The sequence below is a fragment of the Manacus candei genome, unplaced genomic scaffold (assembly GCF_025592945.1).
Source record: "Manacus candei isolate 608988 ecotype Guabito, Panama unplaced genomic scaffold, ASM2559294v1 h1tg000174l, whole genome shotgun sequence".
Classification (NCBI taxonomy): domain Eukaryota; kingdom Metazoa; phylum Chordata; class Aves; order Passeriformes; family Pipridae; genus Manacus; species Manacus candei.
The window spans coordinates 110,078-118,936 of record NW_026138222.1 but is presented as its reverse complement, the minus strand read 5'-3'; the positions used below and the strand labels follow the sequence as shown (position 1 = coordinate 118,936).

Below are 8,859 nucleotides of genomic sequence, written 5' to 3'. Positions count from 1 at the left end.
ATTTAATAAAGGAGCGGGGCAGCAACAGGAGCAGCTGGAGAGGGGTCCTGGAGCCACGAGGGCCGTGGGGGTGCAGGAGGATGCCCACCCTGAGCTGCTGCTGCCCAGCCAGGCGTGTCCCCTCTGCACCAAGGTGCTGCCCCTGGGGCTGCCGGGACCCCCCATCCCACCCTCCAGCCCAGGGGGGATCTCTGGATCCGGGATGTGCCCTCTGCTCCTCCTGGATCCTGGGAGATCCACCTCCAAGGAGCTGTGGTGGCTCTGGAGAAGATGCTGAGCCTGGTCCCTCCCAGGACACGGCGGGGCTCCTTGATTCCATGATCCACCCCGGGTCGGGGGCTGGTTTGGTTCTTCGGGGGCTGTCCCAGCCATGGTGGCCCGGCCATCACCGATGTCCCCCCGCACAGAAATCCTCAGCTCCCGGCACAGGGGTTGTCTCGGGCCCTCCGTCCTGCCAGGGCCCCTCAGAGCCAGGGGCACCGCGGGCCGTGGAGGCGGGCGAGGGGCTCCGGGGGGCTGGCGAGGGGCGGCGGCAGCGGGGGCTCAGCGGGGCTCGGGGCACCAGGCTGGCACCGGGGGGCAGGGGGCCCGGGGGGCAGCAGGGCGAAGGGGGGGCTCTCCAGGGGCTGCCAGGGCGCTGGAGGGGCGCTCCCGCCCGGAGCCGAACCTGCGGGAGGGACGCGGGGCTCAGGCACCGCCCTCGCCCCCAGCCCCGCTCTGCCCTGGGGGGGGACACCCACCCGGGGCCAGCGGGGAGAGGGACGGGGTCCCCACACCCTCCAGCACTCCGGGGGTCCCGCGCCCCGCCGGCAGCTCCCACCCTGCCCGGGGGTCCCAGCCCCTTTTACCGCAGCGAGCGTCGTCCCAGGCGCAGGGGCCGGAGGCGCAGAGGTGCAGCGGGGCCGGGGGGCCCGGCAGGGAGCGGAGGCCGTGGCCGTGGCCGTGGATGTGGCCGTGGAGGGGCTGCGGGGAGCCCGCGGGGGTGTCCGAGAGGGGCTGTGGGGACCAGGAAATGGGATGTCCCGTGGCGTCCGTGGGGATGCTTTGGGATGAAGTCACCCCAAAGGGGACCGGCAGAGGATCACCCTCCGGGACCGCTCCCGAAAGGGCTCCCCGATGGGAGCGCGGGCTCCAGAGCGCGCCGGAGCCTATCGGGGTGCCGGCCAGGTGTCCCCAGCGCCCCGCGGGACGGGCCCCCGGCCGTGTCCTACCTGTGCGGCTGTTGTGGAGGTGGGACGGAAAGCGGACACGGATCCGCGGGGCAGGATCCAGTCGCACCAGGAGCCTGCGTGGGCACAGGCAGGGAGGGAAATGTCCTGGCTCGGGGCCCGCGGGGCCCCCAGACCTGATTTTGGGGCGGGGAGGGCTGACTTTTAGCGGGGGCACAGACAGCAGCTGTGTCCTTTCCCTGGCTCCCAGAGGGGCTCTGGGGAGCAACCCCAACAGTCCCAGCGCCAAATTTCAGCCGCGCTCCCTCTCTGGGGTGTCCCTGAACCCCACCCCCTCCTCGGTGGTCCCCTCCTCGGCGGTCCCCCCCCCGCCGCTCCGGGCTGTCACCTGCCCCGCCAGCCTCCAGCTGCTGCTTGGCCTCCCGTCGGCTCTTGGCTCGGCGGTTCGAGAACCAGACCTGGGGAGGGGGCGGGAGCTGAGGCTGCCGCTCCCCTTCCCGCGGCCCCCGCGCCCCGGGAGCGCTCCAGCTCCTTGGCACAGCCCGGGACAAGGGCTCGTCACACCCCCGGGCACGGGCATGGACACGGGCAGAGGAAGGGGTTTGGTCCTGCATCTTCCCCACCTCGCTGAGCCCCAAGCACATCCCAGGCTCCGGGTACTACCCTGGCACAGGACACGGGACACTCGTGTGTGTGCTCTGCCGTGGCGTGGGGTGTCCGCACGGACGGGACACCCAGGGGCTGCTGGCACTGCCTGGGCACCCAGGGGCCGGCAGGGCTCTGGGGCTGGAGGGGAAGGGGCTGCCACGAACAGGGGGAGGTTTGGCAGTGGCACGGGGATGTCGGTCTGGGGCTGGTGAGGGTGCCCGGGAGGAGTGTGTGAGGGCTGTGTGCCGTGGAGGGTGCCGGGGAGTGCCGGGTGTGCCACAGAGTGTGCCACAGAGTGTGCCATGGAGTGTGCCATGGAGTGTGCCACAGAGTGTGCCATGGAGTGTGCCATGGAGTGTGCCACGGCTCTGCGGTGCTGAGCTGTCCTGCCCGGTGGCACCAGGACTACGCTGGCCCCGGGGCGGGGCAGAGCCGGGGCGGGAGCGGAGTGGTGGCCGCGCTGGGATGGGGAGAGCAGAGGCTGGGAACGGGGCCGGAGCGGTGGCCGTGCTGGGACAGACACGGCCTGGCCGGGGCTCTGCAGCCCAGGGATGCGTTGGCTGTGACAGAGGTGACAGACACAGAGACATTGCCAGGGGCATCCAGGGTCCCACGGCCCCGATCCCGATGTGAGACCTGCCCTGCTGCCGCCCGTGCCCGGCCATCAGCGCGTAGGGAACCCCGAGCTGGGGACAAATCCAGCCCTCGGGGTCACTCCCACCATCCTGAGCCCGTCCCCACTCTGCCACCGCCAGCAGTGGTGACACTGTTTGGAGATGTCCCCGAAGCAGGGAGGGATCTCTGTCCCCCCGGGCTGGTAGCCCCGGTCCCGGCGCTCTGGCCGCGCTGTTCTGTCCCCGGGACGCGGTGGGTTCCCCCTTACCCTGATGGTCGTGTCCGGGAGCTGGGTGGCCGCGGCCAGTCTCTCCCGGGTGACGGTGTCCGGGTACTGTGCCAGCTGGAACTCTGCCAGGGGGATTGGGGAGACGTGAGCCTCTTTGGGGCAGCACCCTCTGGCACCTCGGCAGGAGATGCCGGATGTGCGGCCCCAGCCAGACCCCAGTGCCCACATTTTGGGATGGTCCCTCGCGGGGACACGAGCCCATCCAGAAACTGGCAACGCCTTCCCTCGGGAATGGCGCTGCTCCATCCCGGCTGGGAGCCGGCATTCCGTGGGGAACGCACCTTTCTCCAGCGCCTCCGACTGCTGCCGGGAGAACACGGTCCTGCTCCTGTGCCGGGGGCCCGGCGGGAGCCTCCGGCCGGATTCGGAGCCCTGTGGAGGGTGCTGAGCCCCCGGGGGGGCGGCGGTGCCGGCTGCGGGGGGCGAGCGGCAACCGGGGGGCTGCGGGACGGCCAGAGGGGACACTGCGGGGACACAAAGGCAGAAGGTGGGGGGGACCCGGCCCTGGGGCTCCCTGGAGGGGCTGGGAAGGGTCGGGGCTGGTGCTGAGCCCCTCTGCTTTGGGGACACCCCAGAGAGGCTCACCCCGTGGCCGCGGGTCCCGGGGCTCGGCCGCCAGCCGCAGGTCACTGGGCAGGTTCCTCAGGACCCGGTTGATGGAGGACACCTGGGCAGGGGGACAGGGGGATGTGCCCGGGCAGGGGGGCAGGACCCCCGAGGAGGAGCAGGTGGGAGCACTGCCGAGCGGGGACATCTGTCACAGGGTCACCACGGTGTCCCGATGCCCGAGGTGGCAGCTGGGCTTGCGGGGTGGCCGTCGGGGCTCTGCTTTAGCTGGGAAGGATCAATTTGCCTTCCCCTCCCTGCCTGCTCCGCATCACCCAGCACTGAGCCCTTCCCCGTGTTATTCTTCCCATTCCTGAGTCCTTCCTGCTGCTCTGAGCTCTTCTCTTCACCTGAGCCCTTCCCTGCGCATCCCTCCCACTGCCCTGAGCCCTTCCCACGGCCCTGAGACCTTCCCACGGCCCCGAGCCCTTCCCTCCTCACCATTTCCACTGCCCCTGCACATCCTCCCCGTTTCCAATCCCTTCCCATCACCCAGAGCCCTTCCCAGGGCCTCCTTCCCACGGCCCCGAGACGTTCCCTGTGCACCCTTCCCACATCCCCCCGCCTCCAGCCCCCAGCCCCCGGGCCCCCCGGCCCCGCCGTGCCCGGCGCGGTGCCCCCGCAGGACTCACGCTGGGGGTGCCGAGGCCGGCGCAGGTCCCCTCGCGGTGCAGCTGCCGGCGGATCTCCCAGGCGAAGAGCCCGGGCCGCTCCAGCTTCAGCCGCGCGATCCTGGCCACCACCTCGGGGGTGGCCGTGCGGGCCCTGCTGCCCCCCGCGGCCTTGGGCCCCACGGCCCCCGTGCGCTGGTACCGGCCCAGGATCTTGCTGACGCAGCCGTTGGACACCTGCGGATGGGGCGGGAGAGCTCAGCGGGATTTGGGGGAGAAGGAGACCCCGGCACCCCCCGCACCCGGCCGGACGCACCTTGAGGCTGCGGGAGATGTCGGAGGAGCGGAGCCCGCTCGCCGCCAGCTCGATGATCCTCTGCCTCTTGCAGGGGGGGAGGGGGCGGCCGTTCAGGAAGAGCCCCCCCAGCTGGTTCACACCGCTGGGCCCTGCGGAGGGGGACGGGGCTGGGTGGGAGGGGGGAGCTGCCTGTCCTTCCCTCCCCGGGTTCCCAGGAGAGCGCCAGGGATGGGACCAGGACCGGTGGCATCGGGAACCCCTGGGGGGGCTTGGAGGGGGCTGGGTGGGCAGGAGGAGTTGGGGCTTGGAGGGACCTGGGGTTGTTTGCTGGGGGGTGGGTGCAGGCAGCGGGCAGCAGGAGCAGGCAGGGAACGGGAGAACCAGCCCAGGCGATGCCAGCAGGAAAATACCCCACGGAAGAGCTCAGGGAGGGTTTGGGGAGGGCAGCGGCAAAGGGGATTGACCGACTGGGGTGGGCTGGACATCATCGGGGGGCCGGGAGGGCTCTGCGGAGCCACAGGTAAATCAGCTGGAGGGTGGAAGCATTTGCGAGGGAGCAGAGGATGACACGGCACGTCCCGGATTCCCCCCGGGCCAGGAATGCCAGGACCCCGCACCCGGAGTCGCCGCGCCCCTCACCTCGGTGTTTCATCGTGGTGAGGCCTCAGGGGCTGTCGGTGCCCGGGAATCGCCAGGAGGAGACGGAGGCTGCCGAGAGATAAATCGGTGCCGGTGTCCAGGGCTCGGCCACGTCCCCTCTGTGAGAAGGGGGGGCAAAGGCAGGAATGGGGAACAGAGGATGGAAACGCGTGAGGGGCAGCTTGGGAAGTCATTGCGCTCCGGGCACAGCGGATCAAAGAGCCGGAAAAGAGCTGACGGTGCTCTGGAGAGGCCGGGGAGACGCCGGGAATGCTGTTCTGCACCAACCGCGGGACGGAGCCGGGGTGGTTGAGCCGTTCCCGGCGCCCGCAGCACTCCCTGGGACTCCCTTGCCGAGCAGCAGCGGAGCCACAGAGGTGCCACAAGCCCGAGCTGCTGCTGCCACCACGGCCTTGCCAGAGCCCGGCTGGCACCTCTGGTTCGACTGGAATTTCAGCTGGAACACCCTGAAAACCCCTGGGCACCCCCACTGCGAGGCTTTCCCTGCTGCAGTCCCCCAGTCCCACTGCACCGTTTCCCTGCACGGCCCGAGGGTGCTCTTGGGGACGCGAACCCCCAGGACGAAAATTAGGAAAACCAAAATAAATCCAACAACGGGGGCGACTCCACGGGTTTCCTGCAGGTGAACAGCAAAGGTGAGGTGCTGCTCGGGAAAGGGGTGGATCCCACTGGAGCAAAGCACAGGAGGCTGCTCCAAGGAGGGAAGGAAGGAACAAGCGGGACCAGCGGGACACGCGTCCCCTCGGGGGCCAGCGCAGCCCCCCCGGCAATCCCTGCCCTGACCGGTGCTGTGCCAGGAGGTGACACAGGGATTTCTTTCCCCACGGAGCACTGGGAGCACTGGGAAAGCCGAGTCGCGAGCCCTCGGTGCCCCTCGGGTCGTGCCGAGGGATCCCGGAGCCGGGCTGAGCCTGGTTTTGTGCAGCACGGGCACCAGGAATCAGCAGCGGGGCTGGACCGGAGCCGGTGATTCCCAGAGGTCGCCCAAAGCTTGTCCACGTTAATGCACCTTCGCCACCAACTCCCACAGGGAATTCCCGCAGCTTTGACGCGCACCCACGCAGGTGTTGATGCACAGGAGAGCGGGAGTGCCCGGGCGGCGCAAGGAGGTACCTGTGGAGCCTCGATGGAGCTGAACCGGATCGTCCTCGGAGCCGGGCGGGTGCTGAGTGCGGGTGTGGTGCGGGGCGGCTGCTGAGGGAGAGGGGCCGTGATGTCACGGGGCAGAAGGAAGAGGAGGATGGAGAGGAAGGGGCGGCCCGATGGCGACCGCGCCCAGCAGGCGCCTGACCGGGGGGCTCCGTCGGGGCTGGGGGGTGGTTCTGGGCCCCCCGGGCCGGGCACAGAGTCGGTCCCGGTGTGAGCGCCGGTATTTCAGCACCAGCGGCCGGTGGACAGCACGGCCCTGCCGCATCCCGGCGCCCGGAGCGTCCCCGGGCATCCCCCGACGGAGCCCCCGGAGGGGGCTTCGCTCCCACGTCTCTCCCGCAAAGCAAACAGGGACATATGGGGTTCAATCATAAATCCAGCTTCGCTTTTATTACATTGACTGAATTTATTCTGGGTGTTGAACAAATAGAAGGCGGCCCCCGGGGTGGTGGATGTGCCCCGGCGGGGACTCCCGGTGTTCCAGCCGAGGGACAGGCACAGATGGCCCCTTCTTGGAAGATTAAAAAAAAAACACCAACGTTGTAAACCTTTCAAGTAAAATATTTGAAGAGCAAATATTAGCCAGCGAGGAGCCCATCACCGCGGCCCTCCGCGCCCGGCCCCGCGAGTCATCCAGCGTTATTAGCACCCCGGCCCCGGCCCCCGCGAGCCGCACAACTGCCCGCCTTTGGAAAATACCATATGCTCCGAATTACACATTAACTACAGCCCTGCGGGGCCCGGGCCCGGCCCCGGCCCCGGGGGAGCCTCTGAGCCGCCCCCCCGCCACCCCCGGGGCACCCCGGCTGTTCCCCACCCCGGGGCCAGGGTCGGGCTCCCGGCGGCGCGGGGACCGCCGGCATCCAGGGCCGGACACCCCCCGCTCGGCCCCGGCCGCCCGAGCCCCCCCCGTGAACGGGGACGTGTCGGGGAGCCCCGCGGAGCCCCCCGGGCCGGGCGAGCCCCGCGCGTAACGCGGCGAGGGGGAGCGGGGCGCGGGGCTCCACACCGCCCGGGGGGGGCCGGGGCTGCCGCTGCCCCCGGGCACGGGCGGGGGGCGGCGCGGGGGGCTCCAGGCCGGGCCGGGAGCGGGGGGCTCCCCCCGGGGCCGTGCGCGCTGGGAGCGGGTGCGCCGGGCTCCGGAGCGCACAGCCCCGGTCGGCGCTTCCCGGCCCCCGGACCGCCCCGCCCGGGCCCCCGCGGCGGGAGGAGCCCCCGGAGCCGCCCGGAGCTCGGGGGGGCCGGGGGAGCCCCGCGGGGCCGCGGAGAGGGGCGAACAGGGGACTCCGGGCGGTGCGTCCGCGGCGCGGCTCGGGCGCGGCGGCCCCGGGGAGCGGGGAAAGGAGCGGGGAGAGGAGTGGGAGGGACGGGAACGGGGAGAGACGGGAAGGGGAGAGATGAAGACTTGGAGACGTGGAGAAGTGCAGGGGTGGATGGAGGGATGGAGAGATGCAGACATGGAGAGATGGAGAGACCGAGAGACGGAGAGACGATGAAATGGAGAGGGGGAGATGTGGAGAGATGGAGTCGTGAAGAGACAGGGAGGTGGAGAAGTGGGAAGAGGAGATATGGAGATGTGGAGACATGGAGAGGTGGGTTTATGGAGACGTGGAGAAGTGAAAAGATGGAGAAAAGATGGAGTTGTGGAGAGCTGGAGAGGTGGAAAGACAGATGGAGAGGTGGTGAAATGGAGAGCTGGAGATGTGGAGGCATGGAGAGACAGAGGGGAGGAGAGGGGGTGACAGATATGGAGATGTGGAGATGTGGAGAGGTGAAGCTGTGGAGAGGTGGAGAGGAGGAGAGATGGAAAGGTGGAGAAGTGGAGGGGAAGTGGAAAGATGGAGACACGGAGGTGTGGAGAGGAGGAGGGATGCAGAGATGAAGATATGGAGAGATGTGGAGAGGTGGAGAGATGTAGTCGTGGAGACAGGTAGAGGAGAAAACACAGAGATGGAGAGACAGTGAAGTGGAGAGATGGAGAGGTGGAGACAGAAATAGAGACAGAACTATGGACACACAGAGATGGGGACGTGAAGATATGAAAATGTGGAGTGACAGAGGGGGGGGGAAATGGAGAGCTGGAGTCAGATTTGGAGACCTGGAGAGACGGAGACAGAGCTGTGGAGAGGTGGAGGGAAGCGCCAGGACCCACCGTGCCGGCTGCGTTCCGTGCTTCCATCCGCCTTCCCCCACTCCTCAGGGAAGAGCTTCTGCAGGAATTTTATTGGTGGTGGGAGTGCTGGGGCTGGACAGGGTGGGCATGGCAGGAGAGGGTCGGGCAGGACCTGGCAGAGCTCCCAGTCATTAGGAGTGACAGCAGCACTCTTGGGAATGGGACATGGAGGGAACAGGGACATGGAGGGGCACGGGAACAGGAACATGGAGGGGCACGGAAAGGGGGACATGGATGGGCACAGGGACATGGATGGGCACAGGAACATGGAGGGGGTGGAACAGGGACACAGAGAAGCACGGGAACAGGGACATGTAGGGGATGGAACAGGGACATGGAAGGAGCAGAAGAGGGAATGCCATTATTCCAGGAGGCTTTTAGCAGCAGGGTGGTCACTTGCCACCAAAGTGCTGCTGCTCGTGCCCAGGATTTTGGCCAGAATTCAGCAAGTGGCCTCATTCCCTGGATGCCCGTGGTGGGAGTGGGAGTGGCAGAGCCCCCATCCCACATGGAATATCTGCCTCTGGGTGGAAGGGACGAAGCCCTGGGACATCACCAGTGCTGTCACGAGGCTGTGCACGGGGATGGATGTCTGGATAACCAGCTCTGGGAATCCCCATCCCTGCCCAGAGGAGGCCACG

At 68.6% G+C, this 8,859-nt stretch overlaps 1 protein-coding gene across 1 annotated transcript; it reads right to left on the bottom strand.

The window, feature by feature from the left end:
* Positions 1–464: 464 nt before the first annotated feature.
* PAX4 (paired box 4) lies at positions 465–4,888 on the bottom strand. Its single transcript, XM_051773749.1, has 10 exons — positions 4,876–4,888; positions 4,255–4,385; positions 3,960–4,175; positions 3,307–3,388; positions 3,003–3,185; positions 2,701–2,783; positions 1,558–1,627; positions 1,212–1,285; positions 849–996; positions 465–667 (listed from the first exon to the last, which is right to left on the bottom strand). The coding sequence occupies exons 1-10, from the start codon at positions 4,886–4,888 to the stop codon at positions 465–467; spliced, it is 1,203 nt and encodes a 400-aa protein (XP_051629709.1).
* Positions 4,889–8,859: the final 3,971 nt, after the last annotated feature.

Excerpts from the sequence above, each read along its gene's own strand:
- PAX4 (XM_051773749.1), bottom strand. Across the intron at positions 3,389-3,959 it reads CCGGCCTCGGCACCCCCAGC|GTGTCCTCCATCAACCGGGT; the intron begins GTGAGTCCTGCG and ends CCCCCTGCCCAG. Across the intron at positions 997-1,211 it reads CCTCCACAACAGCCGCACAG|CCCCTCTCGGACACCCCCGC; the intron begins GTAGGACACGGC and ends TGGTCCCCACAG.